Below are 24,522 nucleotides of genomic sequence, written 5' to 3'. Positions count from 1 at the left end.
TATTTTATACTTCACACCAATAGTTTCACTTAATCAAATACCTTATAATTAATAAAACACATTAAAGTCAAGACTGGACTTCATACTTTCATTCTCTATTAATCAGCATTATTGCTACTGTTTTAAACTGAAGATATTTTTATAAGTTTTTCTTTTTTATATTCAAAGAAGCATACTTACAGATTCGCTAACTATAAATGTTTTGTCTTTGGAAAACATTTCTTCTGAAATAGTTAGTTGGTGGACCTCTGATTCTACTATATCATCAAGATGATCACTGTTTGGTAACAGAACTTCTCCATCTTCTCCTAACTCTTTACTAAGTGGCTTAAATTCTTCTTTAAATTTCATGTCCAATGCATCAGAGGTCTGAAGATCAATTTGATCCTGAGATAATTTCATTTCATTAAAATAATGTTTTTCATTTTGCTGACAGAAAGTAAGTGCTTGTTTTGATGACATAGTATTTTCTGTTCCCTTTGATAGTCTAGATAGTTCAGTTTGGTGAGCAAATGCAACGCTCATTGACACAATGACCTAAAGAAATCAATCAATCAAACAAAAAGGATTAGATTTATAAATACCAGCTGGATTTAAAAAGTGGGTCATTATTCAAAATTATATGAAATAGAAAAAAGCCTGGCCTCATAGTTTTAAAAACAAAAATAAATCCTCTGATAAAGTGATACAGAGATAGGCTATTTTTCAATAAATTTAACAAAGTGTTTTACTGCCTGCCTTTTAAAATAAAACAAGCAAAATTTTTCTAACTATAACATCAATAAATGCTCAGTAAAAAAAAATAAAAAAATAAAAGTCTTTATATTTCTTCCTTCCAAAAAAATTCACTTGGCCATGAGTGATAATGTTCCGTGACAATCCTCCATCAGTATCTGTAGTTATTATCTAACATTACAATAATTTATCAGGGTAATACAACCACTTTTTCTCTTCATAACTTTTCCCTCATTTTTAGAATGCCAAACTCCTTCACAAGGTAACTATTTACAATGTAACACATATATAAAAACTTGTGGCATTCTGAAAAATTGTAATTACTATTCTATATCAAGAAAAAAATGTTCTTCTCGATGAAAAGCACCGCAAAACATTCTATGAAGCAGCAATTATAGTTGATGCTGTTATACAACTGTTTGGTGGACTATATATGAAACTTACAAATAAAAACAAAGTACATACCATCAATAAAATCTATGCTTTTTTTTTTTGACAGTTCAAAGATCAAGAAAATCTATAAACCAAGAAAATCTTCCAGATAAACTATAAACTTACCTTAGCTATTTCTTCTTCTAATCTTTCTTGGTATTGTTTTTCCAACAATTTAACCATATTTGTTTCTTGTTTCATTCCACATTCATTAGAAAACTAAATTAAAGGGTGAAATATGACAATTTACACTGATTTTATACCATTAATTTTAAGGATGTACTCATTATTCCAAAAATATCACTGTTTTTGGACACTTTCAAATAAAAATAAATTTCAGTTATCTTTAACTAAAAATATTAATCTAATAATCCTACGAAATAATTACACTTATTATAAACTTAAAGATGCAAAGAGAGAAATATATTTACGTATCTGTAATTATTAGCATAAATTCTAGGGTGGGTTAAGGATACTTAAATATAATTAATAAGACATATATATATAAATGTATATTTATTTTAAGTAAAATGTTAACAAGTGGCTATGTTTGATAATGAAATTATGAGCAAATTTTCTTCTTGGTATTTATTAAAAGAACACAATTTTCCACATACAAATTATTTTTATCAATTAAAAAAATAAATCTTCTTTTAGAAATGTAGATATACTGTCAACATGAAAGTATTTGTTTATTTACAAATTATTTGAATTTCATCCAACAGACATTTAATAAGGGATGAGTGTGGCTCATATCTCTTCTTAATATCCAGAATGAGAAAGGGCAATAGGCAGTGATTTTAATTCTTACTAGAATTTAGAATTATTGAGTGAAGATGAAGATGCAGTTGGGGGTTTGAAAAAAGTTTTGAATAATACAATGTTGAGGAGAGGCAGAGAGTGGTTCAGTGGCAAGCACAGTAAAAAAAAGGGCTTTTCTATCATTACTTCTGTTGGAAGATGGCCTGATCCATTATTCCAGCCCTAGCACCTTGGATTTTAGGGAATCCTATACACCATTCTGAAGATACCCTCTGCTTCCATAAGAAGAAGAAAAGACTATGTTGGCCATGGTACTGAAGCTGATTTATTACACAGTTCATAAAGAAATGTTACAAAGAAAAAATTTAAACTGTAACAAGGATCCTTCTAAATTCTCAAATTTAACTTTCTCTGTGTTTTTCCTATGCTATGAAAATATTTCTATAGACATTCTGAATCTTTTACATAAGGTATTATCCTCATGCTTTATGCTTAATCTTAGCCAAATATTTACTACATAATTACAAAACTGAAGACATAAAACTGATAGTAAGAAAAAAGTATGAGTGTACATAACTGTTTAAAAATGAAGATTAAAAATAACATACCTCTATTGCATGATCAATATTCTTTTTTAGACAACTTCCAGGATGTACTACTGATTTCTGTACATCAGATTCTTTAATTACCACTGAATCAACAGAGAAGCTAAATATAAATGAAAAAGTATAAAAAAATTAGTGTTATGTGTTTTATCCAAAGTTTCTACCATGCATAATGTGTACTGAGGCAGTGGGGAGACAAAAATGATAGTTCCCCCAGGGTTACAAGTATTGTAACTTAAAACATTTTTGACTAAGTTTTCCATTTAAAAGTAACAATGAATATTATGTCATTTAATGAATTTCAGTATAAATGTATGATAAAAAATTTATTATGTAAAAAAACATTTTTAATAAGTCTTTTAAAAATAACATCTTAGATATGCTTATATAGCAACAGTGTACATAATATAATATACTATATACACTGATACTACACACTACTTATATACCTAAGATATATGATACATATTATTCATATTACATGGATATCTAAATTACACAGACACAAAACATATAATAATATAGAATAGATTATATTGGATTAAATATATTAAAAGAGCCAGGTACAGTGGTGCGTGCTTGCAACTCCAGAAATTTGGGAGGTTGAGGCAGGAGGATCAAAATTTCAGGACGAGCCTTAGCAATTTAGTGAGACTCTCTTTCAAAATAAAAAAAAAAGGGTTGGAAATGCAGGAAGATGGCTGAATAAAGTATTTGCTTCCCTGACAGATCTGTGGAGTGAACCAAGAAAAGCAGAAAGGCCACTTTTCAACAAGATGGGTGGGTGAATAGTCCAGAACTAGGAAGGACTTAACTGGAATTTAATACTGGATACTCAAAACAGATCATGGACTCAAGAGATCTTGTATAATAAATCTGTAAAATAGCTGGAAGTACAAACCAGAATAATCCCTATGTGAATGTAGTAAAGCAATAAAGGAACTAAAGGAACCCCCATTCCTAGGAAAACGGAGGTGTTTTGCAGTATGGAGAGCTTAAGAGCTCAGAGATACTGCTCAAAAAACAAAAAACAAACAAACAACCTCAGTAAGCTGTGCTGCACAGCATCTGTGTACAGGAGGGAAGCCACCAGCTTTCTTGGCGTCATGCATGGAGGACAGCAGAAAGAACCATTGCGAAGCAGTGGATGGGGGGCCTGCAGCTAGGTGAGTCAATTATTGGCAGACCAAAGTCTGGCCCCCAAAATGTGCAAGGCAAACCTATGCTGTGTGATAGAGAGTGTTCCAAAGTGAGAAAATCAAGCATGGAGGGATATTTACACAGGAGAATACTGATCAAGGAAACCCACCTGGCTTTCGCCTCCCCATCCAATCAGCTGCTTGCAGTACTGGATGGAAGAGAAGTGCCTGACTGTGAATTTGAAAGGACAGGCAAAGGAGAGATCAAGTTTGGAGACCAAATGACGACCAGGGTTCATGGGGTCTGCAGGCAAAGTAGTGGGCTAAGAACAGATTCCTACATCACATGTGTAGAACCTAAAGGAGGTTCCCAAGGTGCGGTCTTCCAATGTGGACAGACAATTGCTGAGCCTTGGAGGTGTGATGACTTAAAATCTTCAGACCAATAGGCACGCAGTGAAGAGATTGGAACGTACCTAAGCCTACACCTTGGCTCTAGTAGTTCCGCTTCCGCTAACCCTCTCACCCTAGCAACCCTAACTACCCTGAGGGTGGAGCTAGCATCAAACTCCAGACAACATACCTAACTGCTCAGAAGAGAAGCTGAGAAACTTTTGAACTGCCATGGAAAAAAGTGTTCAATTTTTCATCCAGATTCCTTTTTTTTTCTTCTCTCACATGTCTACCATTTTTGAAACCAAGTATTTTTCATGGATCAGTTTACTGAGGACTGGGATATCTGAATACTACATTATAGTTTTGTTTATTATTTTCTTTTAAAAAATTTTTTACTATATATATATATATATATATATATATATAAAATATATATATATTTATTTTTCCCTCTCATTTATCTGTCTCCTTGGATTCTCTTTCTCACTTTTCTCTTGCTAACACCCAACCTCTATTAAGTCCTCCCTTCATTCTTCCTATAATTTTTTAACTTCTATCTTTTCTGATCCTTCCTCATAAACATCACACCCTACATGACTTTTGTTCTCTCTTTGTCCACCAATGGAAACTGTAAACTTTTTTGCAAACTTACTGTTTATGTTGCAGACAATAATTGAACACATCATTTCAGTTTAATGGAACAAAACTGTGGATGCCTTAATAGGAGCTATTTGGTTTAAGGCTGTATATTGTTTGTATTGGGTGCAGTTATTATTTGTCTCTTCCTTAAAGGCGAGGTACTAGAAATCTTCAGGGACACTATGAATCTACAGGGTAGAAACTGTACTGACTGAAATCCACACTGCTAGAAGGGCAGACATAAGAACAACATGAGAAAACAATGGAACAAAGTGGCCCAAACAAACCAAGATGATCCAATAATTAAACCCATAGACAACACAGTAAAAGAAATGTAGAAAAGGAGTTTAGAAAGTACATATTAGACTGACCTGGTACATAAAGAACGATATAGGGAATAAAATCAGAGATAAATTTGAGGAGGTAAAAGATCATTGCAGAGGCAGAGATTCTCAGAAAATGACAACAACAACAACCCCAGAAATATTCAAAATGAAAAATCAATAAACCAATTAAAAATTCAATGGAAAGTATTATCAATAGACTACACCATTTGGAAGATAGAACCTCTGGCAATGAAGACAAAATATATAATTTTGAAAATAAAGTTGACTACACAGGGAAGATGGTAAGAAACCATGAACAGACCTTCCAAGAATGATGAAATAACAAGAAAAGACCAAATTAAGATTTATCGGGATACGTGAAGGCATAGAGATACAAACCAAAGGAATGCCCAATTTTTCAATGAAATAATATGAATAAATTTCCAAAATCTGAAGAATGAAATGGAAAATCAAATACAAGAGGAGCTCAAATGTACAGATCACAACAGACCCACATCAAGACACATCATAAAGAAAAAGGTCAATTATAGAAAATAAGGATTGAATTTTAACGGCTATGAGAGAAAAAATATCAGATTATATATAGAGGGAAACTAATTAGGATCTCAGGTGATTTTTCAACCCAGACCCTCAAAGCCAGGAGGTCCTAGAATAATATATACCTAGTTCTGCAAGAAGATGGATGCCAACCAAGAATTCTATATCTAACAAAATAAAACTTCAGATTTAAAGATGAAATAAAAACCTTCCATAATAAACAAAAGTTAAAAGAATTCACAACTAGAAAATCTGTGCTATAAAACATCATCAACAAAGTATTCCATGAAGATGGAAAAAAAAAGTCAAAATCAGCAAAGGAAGGAGCCATACAAAAGGAATAATCAATCAAAGGAGAAATTAATTCAAAGTAAAAAGTAGAAATAAACTAAAATGACTGGGAACACAAATCATATCTCAAAAATAACCTTGAATGTTAATGGTCTAAACTAATAAACCCAAAAGACATAGATTGGCAGATTGGATTAAAAAAAAAAAAAACCCAAAATCTGTTGTCTCCCAGAGACTCACCTCATAAGCAAAGACATCCACAGAGTGAAAATGAAAGGACGGGGAAAAAACGTATCACTCACATGGATTGAGTAAACAAGCAGGGGTTTCTATCCCCATGTCGGATAAAGTGTACTTCAAGCCAAAAGTTAATCAGAAGGGACAAAGAAGACATTTCATACTGCTTAAGGGAATTATACATCAACAAGACATAATACGTTAAATATTTATGCCCCAAACAATGGAGCATCTACATATATCAAACAAACCCTCCCTCAATTTCAAGAATTAAATAGACCATAATACAATAATACTGAGTGACTTTAACAAACCTTTCTCACTACTGGATAGATAGTCAAACAAAAACTAAACAAAAAAAAACTATAGAACTTAATAATATAATCAATAATTTATACTTAACAGACATATAAAGAGTATTACATCCATCAACGAATACATGTTCTTCTCAGCAGCACACAGACCCTTCTCTAAAATAGATGATATATCTTATGCCACAAAGCAACAATTATGAAATAAAAAAAGAGATAATACCCTGCATTCTATCAGATCATAATGGAATGAAATTAGAAATCATTGATACAATAAAAAATAAAAACTACTCCAACACCTAGAGACTAAATAATACGCTATTGACTAACCAATGGATAGAAGAAGAAATCAGGGATGAAATTTTTAAAATACTTACCAGAGATAAATGAGAACTGATACAACTTATCAAAATCTCTGGGACACTATTTAAGCTAAATTCATTAAAAGAATGGAAACTCAATGAGCAAATGACCTAACATAAGATCTCAAAGCCCTAGAAAAGAAAAACAAATCAACACCAAAAGCAGTAGAAGACAGGAAATAATTAAAATCAGAGCTGAAATAGATGAAATTGAAATAAATGGAACAATTAAAAATTTAACAAAACAAAAAGTTGGCTCTTTGAAAAAATAAATAAAACTGATAAACTCAATTGTGCTAATGAAGAGAGAAAACTCAAATCACTAAAATTCATAGTCACCAAAAATATTACAACAGATACTGTTGAAATACAGTAGAGAATCAGAAGCTATTTTGAAAATTTATACTCCAATAAAAATGAAAATTTTAAAGACATCAACAAATTTCTAGAGACAAATGAGCTACCCAAATGGAATTAGGAGGACATACACAATTTAAACAGATCAATATCAAGCAATAAAATAGAAGAAGCCATCAAAAGCCAACCATTTAAGTAATGCCCAGGACGAAACAGATTCTTAACCAGTTCTACAAGACCTTTGATGAATTAACACCAATAAGCCTCAAACTATTTCATGAAACAGAAAAGGAGGGAACTCTTCCAAACTCATTCTATGAAGCTAGTATCACCTGATATCAAAATCAGACAAAAACACATTAAGGAAAGATAACTTCAGACCAATATCCCTAATGAACATAGATGCAAAAATTCTGTATACAATTCTGGCAACTCGCATATAAAAACATTAAAAATATAGTTGTTATGGTTTGGTTGTGAGGTATCCCCCAAAAGTTCACATAAGACAATGCAAGAAGATTCAGAGGAGAAATGACTAACCCAATCAGTGAATTAATCCCCTGATAGGAATTAAATGAAGTGGTAGGGTATGGCTGGAGGAGATGGGAATTGAGGGGATGGCTATGGAGTATACATTTTTTATCTGGAGAGTGGAGTCTCTGTATGGAGTATATATTTTGTATCTGGAGAGTGGAGTCGTCTCTGTCTCTCTGTTTCCTGATCACTATGTGAGCTCCTTCCCTCTGCCACACTCTTCTTCCAGATGTTCTGCCTTACCTCAAAGCCCAAGGGATGGAGCTGGCCTTCTATGGACTAAGGTGTCTAAACACCATGAGCCCTCAAATAACACCATGAGCCCTTTTCCTCTCCTAAAATTGTTCTGGTCAGATCCTTTAGTAACAGAAATAAAAAAGCTGACTAAAACAATAGTGCACCATATTCAAGTGGGATTCAAGGTTGGTTCAACATACAGAAATAAATAAATGTAATTCACCACATTAATACACTTCAAGAAGAATCATATGATCATTTCAATAGGAGCACAAAAAGCATTTGACAAAATAAAGCACCCTTTCATGTTTAAAACACTCTAAACTAGGGATAATAGAAACATATCTCAACACTGTAAAAGCTACACATGCTAAACCCAACACCAAAATCATTCTAAATGGAGAAAAACTGAAGGCATTCCATCTAAGAACTGTAGTAAGACAAGAAAACCCTCTTTTACCACTTTTATTCAATATAATCCTGGAAACTAGCCAGGGCAAGTAGACAGAAGAAAGAAATTAAAGGGATACGAATAGAAAAAGAACTCAAATTATTACTATTTGCCGACAATATGATTCTATATTTAGAAGACCTAAAAAATCCACCAGAAAACTTCTAGAATTAATGAATGAAATTCAGCAAAGCAGCAGGACATAAAATTAACAACCATACATCAAATGCATGATACATCAAATTAGTGATAAAGCCACTGAAAAAGAAATTAGGAAAACTACCCCATTCACACTATAGTCAAAAGATAAAACAGAATATTTGGAATCAATCTAACAAAAGAGGTGAAAGACCTCTACAGTGAAAACCACAGAACACTAAAGAAAAAAAATTGAAGACCTTAGAAGATGAAAATATCTCCCATGTTCTTGGATAGGCAGAATTAACATTGTCAAAATGGCCATACTACCAAAAGCATTATATAGATTTAATGAAATTCCTATTAAAATTCCAATGACATTCTTTGTAGAACTAGAAAAAGCAATCATGAAATTCATTTGGAAAAAAGAGACCCAGAATAGCCAAAGCAATCCTTAGCAAGAAAAGTGAAGCAAGAGGCATCATGATACCAGAACTTAAATTATACTACAGAGCCATAACAACAACAACAACAAAAAAATGGGATGACACTGGCACCAAAACTGACACATAGACCAATGATACAGAATAGAAGACACAGAGACAAACCCATATAAATACAGTTATCTCATACTAGACAAAGGTGCCAAAAATACTCACTGGAGAAAAGATAGCCTAAAAAATGGTGCTGGGAAAACTGAAAATCCACATGAAGCAAAATGAAATTAAACCTCTATCTCTAATCTTGCACAAAACTCAATTCAAAGTGGATCAAGGATTTAGGCACTAGAACAGAGACCATGCACTTAACAGAAGAAAAGTAGGTCCAAACTCTACCATCTCAGCTTAGGAACTGACTTCCTTAACAAGACTTCTAGAGCACAAGAACTATAAGCAAGAATCAATAAAAAGATTCAAACTAAAATGGTTCTTCACATCAAACAATCAATAACATGAAGAGAGAGCCTACAGAATGGGAGAAAACCTTTACCACATACACCCCAGAGCATTAATCTCCAGGATATATAAAAAACTCAAGAAACTTAACACCAGGGGCTAGGGTTGTGGTTCAGTGGTACAGCGCTTGCCTGGCATGTGCGAGGGACCTAGGGTTTGATTCTCAGCACCACATATAAATAAATTTAAAAAATAAAGGTTCGACAACTAAAAAAAAAAAAATTAAAAAACAATAAAAACACCAGAAAAACAAACCAATCAATAAATGGGCTAAGGAACTGAACAGACACTTCACAGAAGACATACAATCGATGAACAAATATGTGAAAATATGTTCAACATCTCTAGCAATTAGAGAAATGCAAATCAAAACTACAACGAGATTCCATCTCACTCCAGTTAGAATGGCAACTATCAAGAATATGAGCAACAGGCCTAGGGACATAGCTCAGTTGGTAGAGTGCTTGCCTCGAATGCACAAGGCCCTAGTTCAATACTCAGCACCACAAAAAAAAAAAAAAAAAGAAAGAAAGAAAAAATATGCAACAATAAATGCTGGCAAGCATGTGGGGGTAAAGATACACTCATACATTGCTGGTGGGACTGCAAATTGGTGCAACTACTATAGAAAGCAGCATGGAGATTCCTAAGAAAACTTGGGATGGAACCACCATTTGACCCAGTTATCCCACTCCTAGGTTTATACTCAAAGGACTTTAAATCAGCATAATACAGTGATGCAGCCACATCATGTTTATAGCAGCTAAATTAACAATAGCTAAACTAGGGAACCAACCCAGGTGTCCTTCAACAGATGACTGGATAAAGAAAGTGTGATATATATCTCCCCAATGGAGTATTACTCAGCCTTAAAGAAGAATGAAATTATGGCATTTGGTGGCAAATGGATGGACCTGGAGAATATCATGCTAAGCTAAATAAGCCAATTCCAAAGAACCAAAGGCTGAATATTTTGTCTGATATGTGGATATTAATTCACAATGGGGTGGGGGAGATAGGGAAGAATAAACATACTTTGGATTAGACAACAGGCAATGAGGGGAGGGGAAGGGTTATGAGGGAAGAAAGGATAGTAGAATGAATCAGATATTATTACCCTAGGTGCATATATGATTACATCACATTTTCTACATCATGTACAACCAAAGAATGAGAAGTTATACTTCATTTATGTATGATGTCAAAATGCATCCTACTGTCTTAGATAACTAGTTAGAAGAAAAAAAATTGCTAGAACTAAAAAGAAATAATTAGTTATTGAAACTACATATATAGAAATAATAGTTCATTAAATTTGATTTCTCTAACATTACCCAACTGGTATGTGGTAGATCTGAACATGAGTTATTTTAAATAAAAACAGTAGTTCTGAAAAAAAAGAAGAGGGGTGAGGATGTGGCTTGGTGATTAAGAGCCCCTGAATTCAATCCCTGATACTATATATATATATATATATATATATATATATATACACACACACACACACACACACACACACACACAAACACAAACGTGTGTGTGCGCGCGCATGTATGTATATAAAGATATATTTAAGATATATTACTGAGTTTAAAAAAAGTTTGTAAATTCTCACTTGCATTAAAAACCTGTTTTAACATATATGTCTATATAAATAGGAAAATGTCTGAAAGAATACATATCAAAAGTAACAGTGATTGTTTATATTGGAAATGAAGTGTGGCAACAGTAAAGAGAAGATTCTTAACTTACAGTTAGTTTAATTTTAACTTACAAATAGTTTAATTTTAATTTTATCTACCCACATATCTTTTGGTATGTATGTCTGAATTCTGTATTGTTATATAAGCATTCAATACTTTGTAAAAATGTTTTCTTAAAATGTCTAATCTTATACAATAAGGTAAGATTAGTATTTAGGAATCATGTGGATTTAGAATATATCAGTGACTTAAATAGACAAAGATAAGCTTAAATTCCTAGGCTGGGGTTGTGGCTCAGTGGTAAAGTACTTGCCTAGCGTGTATGAGGCACTGGGTTCAATTCTTAGCACTGCATGTAAATAAATAAATAAAATGACAACTAATAAAAATATTTTTTAAAAAGGCTTAAATTCGGGCTGGGGATGTGGCTCAAGCGGTAGCGCGCTCGCCTGGCATGCGTGCGGCCCGGGTTCGATCCTCAGCACCACATACCAACAAAGATGTTGTGTCCACCGAGAACTAAAAAATAAATATAAAAAAACTCTCTCTCTCCCCTCTCTCACTCTCTCTTTAAAAAAAAAAAAAGCTTAAATTCCTTAATTGAAGACAAACAAAATGAAACAATACTTCCTCTAAATTTATATACATTTGGATATATAAAGTGCATACATACATTATTTATATATACACATACATGCACACACACAGTGATTATAATGTATGTGTACATATAAAACAAATAATTTTAAGAAAAAATGAAGTAGAAAAGTAAGACACAGACTCTTTGGGGACAATTTCAATTTATGTAAGAACATGACATCTAAGTAAAGATCCAAAAGGAGATGAGGGTGTGGGCATACAAATACCTGGAGAATAATCATTCTAGGTAGAAGAAAAAGCCAATGAATCCCTAAAGCAGAAGCGTACTGATATGTGATATATTTGAGGATCACAGTGGGGTTGTATGAGGTTTTTTTTAATCTTTTAAAATTGTTTTTAGTTGTCAATGGACCTTTACTTTGTTTATTTATATGTGGTGCTGAGAATCAAACCCAGGGCCTCACACAAGCCAGGCTTTACCGCTGAGCTCCAACCCCAACCCCATGGGATTATATGGTTTGAGAATAGTAAGTGATAAGAAAGACAGTAGGAAATGAAAGTAAAAGATGTCATGGTCCTCAGGACCTAGTGAGACTGTAAAGAGCAGAAGAGGATTAGAGTAACATGATGTAACTGAAATTATAAAAGCAAAGGTTCTGGCGCTTGTGTTGACTATATAGAGAACAGACTGTAAACAGAAGTTGAGTAATCCAGGTGAAACACACAACAATGGCAGGGACCAGTGGAGCAGTAAGGAGTGGCACAGTTTTGATGTACTTTGAAGGTTAAAAAAAAAAACGAAGATTTTTTCATAGAATGGCAGAGTTATGACAGAAAGGAGTCATGATGGATGAAGATGGCTACAGAAGGAGCAAATTTTAGAAGATCCTGATCCAAGAAAACATAAATAGTGGTAATTCAAGATCATTTCTTCTCTCCTCATAGATCAGGGTTCTATTTGGGACATGATGAATTTGAGCAATTAGACAATCAAATGGAGTATGCTCAAGTCATAGTGGAATGATCATACTTAGACTATTTAAGTATTCACCACATCAACATATCAAAGCCTAGGCATAGAATAAACAAGTAAATGTCTACTACCTGACTTATTTTAATTCAGAAAATAGATTAATAATAACATCTTTATAAGAGTATAAGTAAAATTCCTATAATAAAATGTCTTTGGTTTATACCAACATTTATTTCACACATTTCAATGTTACAGAATTATCTCCTGCTCTTATTTCTCAAAAATGTTACATCCTATCTCTTTGTTAAAGTTATATTTTATTCTTAAAATAACCATTCCAGATGATACTATCATTGTTACTAAGCTACAAATACCGCTGAATGAAGTTTTAAGTAAATAGATACCTTGGGTCCACCGTGGCCTCACTAATGGCTTGAAGCTTCTCCTGTAGAGAATAAATTTCTGCCCTATGATTTTCTTCAGTTTCTTTCAATTGTTGGCGCAAAAAGCATATGAAGTTTTCTAATTCTTGAATTTGTTCTTCAAGTTGTTTAATTTTTTTGGTATCTTACAGAGAAGATAACAGGAAGAGAAGACAATACACATTTCAATACAAACTTCTCAGTGAAATAACAATCATTTTATTTCAATGTATAAAAATATTTATTCTTTGAAAAATGTTTTGAGTGAAACTCAGGTTTTAATTTGACTCATTCTGACTGATGAAAACAGTGTGATTCAACATCATTTCTCCTATCCTTATGGTATAGTATCTCTAAATTCAACAATTTTATATCATTAAAACAATTCAGAAACATGAAACAAAAGAGGTGTTGAAAAGGGACCAGAGGAGAGTAGTTCATACCTTTCACTTTCCTCTTTTATTTTTAGTTCTAAAAAATGCTGATAGTTAATCACTAAACTAACTTTTTTGCCAATTAAATGAACCATTAGTTAACATGAAATTTGGGAAATAGTGGACAGACTACCTCAAGAAGATATCAATTAAAAAACTACAAACTTAAAATATTACTATATTCAAAGAACCCCTGAAGTGAAAAAGCATGGTATTATCTGATATGCTTGAAATTCTATTCTGTTCACCAAAGCAATTCCAATAATAAAACTCATTCCTAAAAGCAAAAGTAAAGGCCTAGAGATACCTTGAACACAAGAAGTCTAGTTAACTGGCCAAATATTCATGAAAGAAAAACATTAACTGTGACTAATTGTTTATGGTTCATTGTATGGTCCCTTAACATTGTTGCTTTCCATTATGCCATCTTGGTCTTTTAACTCACTCTCTAGTTTCCCAGGATAACTCATTCTTGTCCTTGACCTCTTGTCCTTGACATTCATGCTGATTATAAATCTTTGCCTCATACTTAAAATTTTTCTCCCAGGTTTCAGACTTCTATTTTCAACTAACTCCTATATATTTTTTCAAAGTCAGTAAGTATTCTATTCTTAACTCAATATATTTAAAACTGAATTTATTATTTTTTTCACAAATTGGTTCCTTTTTATGACTAGAACCATACTCTAGTTTCTTAAGCTAGAAACTTGGGTATCATCCTTAATTTCTGCTAACATTAACGACAAACTAAAACCTAACTCTAAGTGTTGAACTTAACTTTCTATCATACTCAATTCAATCTGGCTGGTCTTCCCATCAATAATTTCATCCTTTCCAACTGATCCTAATGGTATCACCGTAAAATAAAAATCTTATTGTTACTCCCACTATTTAAAATCCTGCTGTAGGTCTTATCACCAATAGCATAAAACATAAACATGTTTCATCAGGGTACATAAAACCTTTCCTGATCAAGCTCCTTCCAATCTCTCCAGTTTTTTCTAGCTAACACGACTGAATTCCCAGTTCTCCCAAATGGATGCAATCTTAGAGCTCAATGCTTAAGACTCCATAGCCTTCCCCAAATTTCCAACCTAATTACTCTTGTCCATACCCTCATCCTAGTCATCTCCCCAGGAAAGACAAGACTCTTTTTTCTCCCTCCATTCATTATATTTCAGAAATTTTCAGTTTATTTTATATATGCTTTCCCAATAGATTATGATTTCCTATGGGAAAATGACTCAGTAATTTTAGTTTTCTCTAGCACTTGAATGAATATCCAATGATTATATGAACAAATAAGACTAGGGCTTAGATACACAAGTCACCTTCCCCTGTGAGTTCTAAGGACAGAATTATGAAATGGTGGACTCTAAGTGATGCTTCATGGTAATTATAAGTCAGAAACTATTTACCTGTTTCTTGTGTTTTTACATTCTGTAGTTCTAACTGGTATATTTTCTGAAGTTCGTTGATCTTTTCCTCTTGAGTAGAAATAAGCTCCTCTTTAAGACTGCAAAGAGCTTTATCTTTTTCATTTTCCATATATTCATGAACCTGATCCACATGAGCTGAATAAACCACTGAAAGGCATATGCGCTGAGCTTCCATCTGTAGCCTTAAATCATTCTGAAAGTGAATATATATTAGAAAAATTTAAAATAATTTACTATAAAATAATTTATTTTTTGCATATACTAAAACAAGAGGAGAAATAAATTATAGTTTAAAACTTCATAAGAGAACCAATGACATTTTTTTCTTCATTCTTCATTCAGTTATACTGAGCTACTTCTTTTTTCAAGGAGAGTAGTATCATTACCTCAATTTTATAGCAAATTTTGATATTTGGTATAGCTTATAATTTGTCCATATTGGAGAGTCTTTATTCTGACTGTCTGGGACTGCTCCCTACAGGAACAAGTTGTCTCTGCAGGAAACAGCCTAGAGCCTCAACATTTTAGGATATTTAAAGGCGAAAACCACATCCAGATTGACTTGGCAACCAGCAAGCAAGCAAGCAAGAAGTAGTACAGAAGCTGAATAAAGACATTAGCGAAACAATGCAATGTCTTAATCAAATTTTCATCTCATTCATTTCTCCTGGGATTTTTTCATAATCATAATCAAAAGAGAAATGGATCAAAGTGACCCTAGTTGAATACAAATTAAAGAATGACTACTAACATCTAATCAATTATTCCCCAATTAGATTATAGTTCCAACTAAAGATTAATGGAATATATCCAGTTGTCAGTCTAGTTATAATTGAGAACCTAATTAACATAAAACCATACCAGGGTTGGAAAAAGTAGGGTGTAACTGCAGGTTAATTTCTGCAAAAATACACCTGATAAGACTTTTTAGAATTTTTAAATAGAGACAGGGAAAAGTACAAAGAAAATAACAGCAAGAAACTACCCAAGAAGTATAAATTAAATTCTTGATTAACATAACACTTATTCACTAGTTTTTCCAGTATGAATAAACAAATGGCTTTATAACAGATTTGTTCTAGAAAGTGAAAAAATTTAAAAATTCATTATAAAAATCGAGTAAGTCTTGTTCTACTTGTAATACTTACTTGTTGGAATTGAATCTGCAATTTTTGACTTTGCTCCGTCAACGCTAAAAATTCTCTCACCATTTCATCCCTTTCCCTTCTTGCCTGTTGTATATTGGCGGTGAGCTGTGTGATAATAGCATCTCTTTGTTTAACTGCTGCTTCAAATTCTTGTAACTAAAGGAAATCAGAGAAAAGAATTACATTCTAGGCTTATATTTTACATAAAACTGATTATCATTATTACAAGCAACTTTTTAAAAAATATGAGATTCAAAGCACATTAGTGGAATTCTTACAATTTATATGCTATCTCCCACATTTGAAAGCTATGAGCTTTAAGAAATTTGTTTTACTTCCAAATCAATCTCAAAGAAATTAATGTGCACATGCAAAAAATTTTCACTTGTTCTGGCTTTTCTATATATCTAATTCTAGAAGCAAATGCCTTTATATTGGGGAGCTCCCCCAATTTGTTACCAGGCAACACCACAAACTTGTTTTTGGAGAGGATGAAACTGAAATCTATTCTGTCATCCTCATTAATGTCCCATTTTCATCTTGAGTTCATAACTGATTACTTAATACAAGAGATGTCACTCTAACTGCAGAGAATATTTACAGGGACTTGCTGATATTAATGGGTTTAAGTCATCATTTTAAAAAAAAATGTGATTTGTACCACAATTTTCTTTCAGGCTCATTAGAAAAACATCTATCCTGAAATCACTAAAGTTATTTTACTCTATCTTATTAAGTTAAATAAACAAAGTAACATACATGTTACCCCTATTAGTTGAATTCCAGTTGTAAAAAGGGGTTCTTAATACTATGCGCAAGAACCCCATTTTTTTCATGAATGAGATAATCTTAAGTTAACACCTGTAATTCTCATTAAATACATATACTATCATTAAAATTTCCTGGAGGGCTGGGAATGTGGCTCAAGTGGTAGTGCCTCGCCTAGCATGTGTGAGGCACTGGGTTCGATTCTCAGCACCACATAAATGTAAAATAAAGATATTGTGTCTACCTAAAAAAAAAAAAACTAAAAAATAAATATTTTTTAAAAAAATTTCTTTTTTGTTTTTGTGAGTAGCAAACAAAGGCCACAGAAGGTAAATGTACCTGATGCAATCCTTCAGTCCCATAGGTGGCCTTCATTTCTTCCAGTTCTCTGTTCAGTTCTTCGGGCTCATGTTCAGGTTTCCCAACTAATTCGTTTTCTATCAACTCTAGGCGAGTCTCACTATAGTGTGTGCCTTGTTCAGAATAAGAATCAACGACACCAAATTCTTCTTCCTAAATCAACCCAATATTTTTAATAATTCAGTACTAGCAACATTCCTGAGAGAGGAATTCAAATATTGAATTCCATAGCAAAATCCACTTTAAAACATCACTCTTCACTTTGAAGTTCACTTCTATAGCAATCTGGTTTGCTATTAATGTGATATTACCTTAAAAGCACCTAAACAGCATATCTGCAAATTTTGTTCCAATTCCATGTTATAATGAAAATGAGGTAACTTTGTTTTGTTAAGCAGTAAAGAAGATCTAGTAACTTTTAGAAATCACATACAGAAAGAATTACATACAGGAGAAAGCTTGGTTAGTAAGTCAAATGGTTTTAAATAATAAAAAACATTAGTATCATGAGTAGTTTTATATACTGTACCATTAATAAATTGGTAGGCTTTTCTGTTTTCACCACATTACAGCAATCATTTACCTGTATAAAAAATTTCCTGATATATTATGATAGACCAAATTTTATTTACCTAACAATAATATTTCTACTAACTGTATCTTTTACATCTAGGGAAAATGCCTTAATAGCAAAACAAATATGGTGATTATATTTAACTGACGTATCTAAGAGGCATATCAAATGTCAATCATTCCTCAAACATCTAAGTTCTTACAATGCAAAAGACACTTTCATTTAAGTAACTGAAGTTCTAAGTGCAGTTCCTATTTAGTCTTCAGAAAGATAACTAAAAGCTTCAAGTTACTAGATCTTCTTTTACAAAATGCTTCCTTAAAATTAGCTAAATATATTTTTAAAATTAAGCCCTATTTATTTTCAAATAAAACCATTTACTGGTATAAATTTAATTAAAGGCTAGTAAGCAAACCAAGGGAAATAAAGAGGTAAAGAACACTCCCCTAAGAACTTTCCTCTGGGGATAGTACTACTGCTAGTCACTTACATAAATACTTACATCAACAGAAAAAACTTGTTCATGTTTAAGCATTTCTTCATTGTTTAGAGTTCTCATTATTGTGGATTCAGGCATCACGGCCGATCCAACACCCTGAGAACTATTTATGAACATCTCCTCACTCTTTGATTGATCAATATTCAAGCCATGAACATCATTTTTATTGCTTGAGGTTTTCTTCTTTTTTGGCTTCTTATGAGGGTTTTGTCCATCCAATCGAGCTCTTCTTTCTCGAAACTCGGCAAGCTACAGAAAAAAGTATCATTAACATCAATGATAATTTTTCTTTGGGATCACTTTCTTTAAAAGATCAAACTATCATCAAATTAAAATGATGATAATAATATAGATGACTTCACAGTTTCAGAATAACTATTGGATTGAATATTCGGGTTGTAAAGTTTGTAACACTAGGTACTTGTGAATGAACTTATTAAATATTGAGGGGTAAGAAATGAGCATGAACATGTCACCGCCTCCCACCTCTGGCCCGGCGGTCCCCTGCTCTCCTACCTTCTTTCTACCAGCTTCTATCTTTCTCCTTCTTTCTTCGTCCTCCATGGCTTCTGCCTAAAGAAGAGGAAATTAGCTGAGTTAGGGGAATAACTATTCTATAACTAGAATAGGGGAATAGAGGGACTCTCATTCACAGTATAATCTCTGGATTTAAGATTATATGAAAATACACACAAAAACAAGGAGCTCCAAACACACTTGTTCTGTTCTACTACTTTATACAAAAAATATTGTCTATAATTATCTTTTATACAAAAAAGATAATTAGCCTATTAGCTATACAAATGCTCACTGCAGCCATATTTATAGTGGGAAAAACTTACAAGTAACTTAAAATTTTAAACAGCAGTGTTTTATCATTTGTCTGTCATCATCAGAATTTGTACCAAACCCTAGTCATCGATACGTTATCATTTACTTAATATATTTTAAACAGTGTATTTTCTTTAAATTGAAAGTTAATATCACTTGTTATTTCTTTTAAGAGATAAATTGAAAATAAAAGAAATGATAAATCTATTATTGAGATTTTAGTTAGAGGTTGCTGAAGGCTATGAAAAAAATGGACAAAATAAAAGACTGTTAAAGACAGACAAGCATCAAACAGATTTTCGTTATCATAAGCAGAAAGAAAACTGAAAACGGTAAAAACTTTCTTACAATACTATCCAAAGTTTTTTAAGACCTAAAATATTTTCTTACCACCTAAAATCAGAAGTACACATTATATACCAGGTAACACTAGACTAATTATGGTGAACTTATATTAAAAATACCAATGCAAGCAATTGCTATTAAAGACTTTGTGATACAATAGCAGGTATAAAGTAGTATTGTAGCATATCTATTTCTTTTCATGAAAGGAAATTTATACTTCATTTTTAAAAAGATAAGGCAAGTCTCAGGCTCATAGCTTTCAATGATTATATCCAGTATGAATTTAAATATCATTATATTCATAGGCATAGATAAATTCTGGAAAACTACAACCTTAACAACTTTTGTTTACATTTGGAGTTCAGATTACAGGTATTTTTCCTATTGCTCACTTACATTTTATTTATTTATTCTTATGAATTTTTTTGATGGACACAATACCTTTATTTTATTTATTTTTATGTAGTACTGAGGATCAAACCCACAGCCTTGTACGTGCTAGGCAAAGGATCTATTGCTGAGCTATTACTGTATTTTTTAAAATAGAGTTAAGTTTTCTGATTTTTATATAAAGCAACTACTGACAAAGACTTCTTAAATTTAATTTGAGCTCCTGAATCACTCTTAAGAGGAGAAAAAAGAAGACCACATGTAAGTTCCTTTCTGCCTTAAAAAGAGGAAATATATGCTTAGAATTACCATAACTATTAACCAGACCAATTACAAAGAGAGCAAATAAATTTCTTATTATCTAAAGTATTAAAGCAATCTTGCTAATGTTACTATCAAAATATGTGGCAAATATATTATTTATAAATAACATTTTATACTTAAATTATCTGCTGTAGATGAAGAAAAGCATATAAACATGTCCTATTCCCTTAATTAAGATATTTAATTCATAAGTCAAAAATAGCTCATGATTATACTTACAAAGTATAAAAATATTTCACATTTAACATTTTCCCCAGTTATTTAGTAACTACCCAGTGCGTTGAGGAACAGGTGCAAGAACAGTTGCCTCTATTTGCACATTATTAAGCTGCTGGAATGTACTTGAACTACTTGAAGCATAGCAGATCATTCTTAAAAATAAACTAACTAGAATATTGGCAAATACTTTATCTATAAATAGAATCAAAAATCCAGGAGCATTATTTTAAAACATCCCTTAGAGAGAATGCAATGCCAAAAAATAAATACTAATAATGAGATTTCTAATATACTCAATTTCAGAAACTTCTTGAAATATCATGTTTCTGCGTTAGAATATATTTAGTCAGCAAAATTTATCAAGGCAAAGATGAAGATTTTGCTTAAAATTCCAAGTGTCAGATTATATCAATAATTTATATCTAATATTTATTCAAATGTCAAATATATAACAAAGGAAAAAATTATTAACTTTGCATTATAGAAAGAATGACTTAGGTCTGGGGATGTGGCTCAGTGGTAGAGTGCTTGCCTAGCATGCACACAGGGCCCAGGTTAAACCGTCAGCACAAAATGAAAGATAAATAAATAAAGAATGGAAAGTTTGATTTAAACAACAACAACAAAAACCCTCCAAAATAAGAATATCTGTTACTAAATGCAAAAAGTAGCACACAGATATGGAATAAAAAGTACAAGTAGTTCCATTATAGTATTTAGAATGAATCACTTCTACAGACATAATTAAAAAGATAATGTTCTAGGCCTATATTACTCATTATATGAGTTATATTATTTTTTCAGAAAAATTAACCAGAAGGTAAACCCCATGAGGGCAAGGACTTTTTTTCCTCCCTACTTCTATATATTAAAAGCCTAGAGCAATATTAAATAAATGTATGTTGAATTTTTTATCTATTTTTTTAAAAGAGAGAGAGACAGAGAGAGAGAGAGAGAATATTTTAATATTTATTTTTTAGTTATCGGCAGACACAACATCTTTGTTTGTATGTGGTGTTGAGGATCGAACCCGGGCCGCACGCATGCCAGGCAAGCACGCTACGGCTTGAGCCACATCCCCAGCCCCTATGTTGAATTTTTTAAAAGGAAAAGGGACAGGAGGGAGGGGAGGAAACCCAGACCCTGCAGCACCTCCCTCCGAGCGCAGCGCACCCGGCTGCCGCAAACTCTTTCCCCAGGCCTCCTCCCACCCTTTCCCGGCCACCGCCTCCCACCTCTGGCCCGGCGGTCCCCTGCTCTCCTACCTTCTTTCTACCAGCTTCTATCTTTCTCCTTCTTTCTTCGTCCTTTACGGCTTCTGCAGGGTAGGCAGGGAAATAAAGCTAAAGGGAAGGCAAAAAACCAACTTTTGTTAACACATTATTGCAATTGGTGAAAAACCACAAGAATGTAGGAATACTAATTCTAGATATAAAGTCACTTGTGATAATTTTCAAATTATAATACTTCTAAATTTCAATTAGTTTTTCATGACTCAGAAATGACACATTCTGATTTTAGTACACACTAAAATTTCTATTTTGAAGTAACAGTGTAATAAAATGAATATTTGTAAATATCCATCAAAGATCATGTCAAATATCATGTTATCAGTATTACATAAATTATTTATCCAGTATAATAATTATATCTAATACCTCTATAGCAAATATTCAGTTAGTTCTCCTCTAATTCAGTTTAAACATATTTATAATGCCCCACAATGAGTTGGTTAGGATCTATCTCCTAGTACTTTCTGGTCATCATGTTGCCCACTGTAGAGTTGTCTTGAAGTGCCTGGACTGTTATGATCTGCTCTGAGTTCGCTGTTCAGCCCTGAGTACCAGTCACAATGCAGCAGGTTGAAGACAGCCTACTGGAGGATTGTCACAACCTTCATAACTAAGATTCTCAACTTCTTATCTAAGATTTCTTTCAAGTTTGCAGAAGAGTTCTCAAACTTCACCTCACTCCCCTCCATTTCATTCTTCTCATCCTCATCTTTAGTTAGTTGCAGGCCTTCCCACCAAATTCCCCAAGCTACAGCATGCAATACTCACCAATACACAACCTGAAAGCCCTGTTTCTCCACTCCACAAAAGCAGAGTTGCTATCTGATCTTTGCTCTCTTCAGTGATGAGACCTGAGTCTCCTTCAGGCAACAGACATTTTTGACAGAAAAGTGATCTCACCTCCAGACTGGGAGGTATGATAGTCAAGCAGCTCAGAAAGGCATCAGTAGTTATTGGGAGTCCTCAGAGCTTCCAGGTTTTAGAGAGTTTTAGAGAATGCCTCTGACATTTTTTTTCCTGTAGTTTTCTTTATTTTGTGCCAGCTCAGAAAAAAGCTCAAGGCAAATTTTAACAATGTCTTTGTGAATGACTTTCAAGATTTTGCTCTGCTGGAGCATTTTCTTGGGAGATGTTCAAAGGCAGGTCCTCAGAGTCAACCACACCATGGATAAAGTTGAGATAATTCTGGTTTGCAAGTACAAGGCTAGCCTGAGCAACTTAGCAAGTCAGTTTCAGATAAAAACAGCTGGGAATGTAGCTCAGTGGTAGAGCATCCCTGGGTTTAATCCCCAGTAACAAACATACACCCACACCCAAACAACAAAAATAAAAACTGTAATATGTTAATTTAAGAACATAGTTTTTCGAGCTGGGATTGTGGCTCAGTGGTAGAGCGCTCGCCTAGCATGGGCGGGACCTGGGTTTGAGTCTCAGCACCACATTAAAAAAAATAAAATAAAATAAAGGCATCGTGTTGTGTCCATCTACAAAAAAGGTTCATATTCATTCTCTCTCTCTCTCTTAAAAAAAAAGAACCTAGGTTTTCTATTAGAAGCCTACAATAAATTCAGACTTATGAAATATACTAAGTTGCTTAAACATTTAGAGTAAATAATAATTTTCCATGTACTCTAAATTTGGGAGCAAAGAAATGACAATCATATCTAAAAAGAATAAGATAACAAAGTGATACTTATTGCAAACATATAAAGAAGGCAGGTATTTCTTAAGAGACCAATGCCTATTTTACAGTTTATCACCTAAAATAAAAATCATCATTGTCAGGCATGGTGATGCACACCATGCATCAGGAGGATCACAAGTTCAAAGATAGCCTGGGCAACTTAGTGAGAATCCATCTTAAAATGAAACTGAAAAAGGGCTGGGAATGTAGCTTGGTGACAAAGTGCTTTCCTAGCATGTACAAGGCCCTCAGTTCAATGCCCAGTAACACACACGTACACACATGCACACATACACCACACTACAGCAACATTAATTCCAATAAACACATTTTATTAAACTAGTATTCAAACATTTGTAAAAAGCATTACTATAAAAATCATACTAAATTATAAAAATTTTACTGTGCTAAATGGCTATCTTAAAATGGTCATGGGTCCTAGAAATGCAGACTCACTTTCCTAAAAACCAAAATAGGGCTGCTATATAATTAAGGATTAAGCAATTCAAACAGTTAAGACTTTAGCTAACCACTGGAAAAAGATACAGCAGTAAAATATAATTTTCAGTTTTTCAATCCATTTATATTATATTATGTTAAGTTATATTAAATATATACAGAAGCATATAATTTATAAGAAATAAAGTACCAACAATCAATAATTTCAAAAAAATATCAATTTTATCTATGACATTTTTAATTGGGATATGTTAGTCTTACCTCCGAAGTGTAATCATCTGCTGTGGTTGAAATCTCACTTTCCAGCTAAAACAAAAGTAAAACATGATTACAATTATGACATTTTTCCCCTGCTAAATATCATACTTTACAAAAAAAAAAAATCCTGCTTTACTAAGACATTGCTGTTAGTAACAATGATAGAAAATTCACAAAAATACTATTAAAAAACTAGTAAAAATTATCCAAATCTTTAAAAATTTCATTTCATTATGAATTACAATGACTTATAATAATGCATATAAAATTTATCACAAGGCATTGTTATAAATACAAAAGTACCAAGAACTTTTACATATATAGTAGATGTCAT

At 32.8% G+C, this 24,522-nt stretch overlaps 1 protein-coding gene across 1 annotated transcript in view; it reads right to left on the bottom strand.

Moving 5' to 3' along the window:
• Positions 1 to 162: 162 nt before the first annotated feature.
• LOC308635089 (A-kinase anchor protein 9-like) overlaps positions 163 to 24,522 on the bottom strand; it is a gene marked incomplete at its 3' end in the record, with an annotated part of 43,651 nt that continues 19,291 nt past the window's right edge. The window contains exons 8-16 of the mRNA XM_081269342.1: positions 24,192 to 24,236; positions 17,843 to 17,896; positions 17,293 to 17,466; positions 16,186 to 16,341; positions 15,017 to 15,230; positions 13,147 to 13,309; positions 2,538 to 2,637; positions 1,294 to 1,386; positions 163 to 537 (exon numbers count right to left, since the gene is read on the bottom strand). Of these exons, the coding sequence (XP_081125468.1) occupies positions 163 to 537; positions 1,294 to 1,386; positions 2,538 to 2,637; positions 13,147 to 13,309; positions 15,017 to 15,230; positions 16,186 to 16,341; positions 17,293 to 17,466; positions 17,843 to 17,896; positions 24,192 to 24,236 (1,374 nt within the window). The remainder of the gene's footprint in view (positions 538 to 1,293; positions 1,387 to 2,537; positions 2,638 to 13,146; positions 13,310 to 15,016; positions 15,231 to 16,185; positions 16,342 to 17,292; positions 17,467 to 17,842; positions 17,897 to 24,191; positions 24,237 to 24,522) is intronic.

The sequence above is a fragment of the Spermophilus citellus genome (assembly GCF_964194105.1).
Source record: "Spermophilus citellus genome assembly, chromosome: 16".
NCBI classification, from domain to species: domain Eukaryota; kingdom Metazoa; phylum Chordata; class Mammalia; order Rodentia; family Sciuridae; genus Spermophilus; species Spermophilus citellus.
Note: the sequence above shows the minus strand (reverse complement) of the source record. Positions and strands in the feature narration are given on the sequence as shown.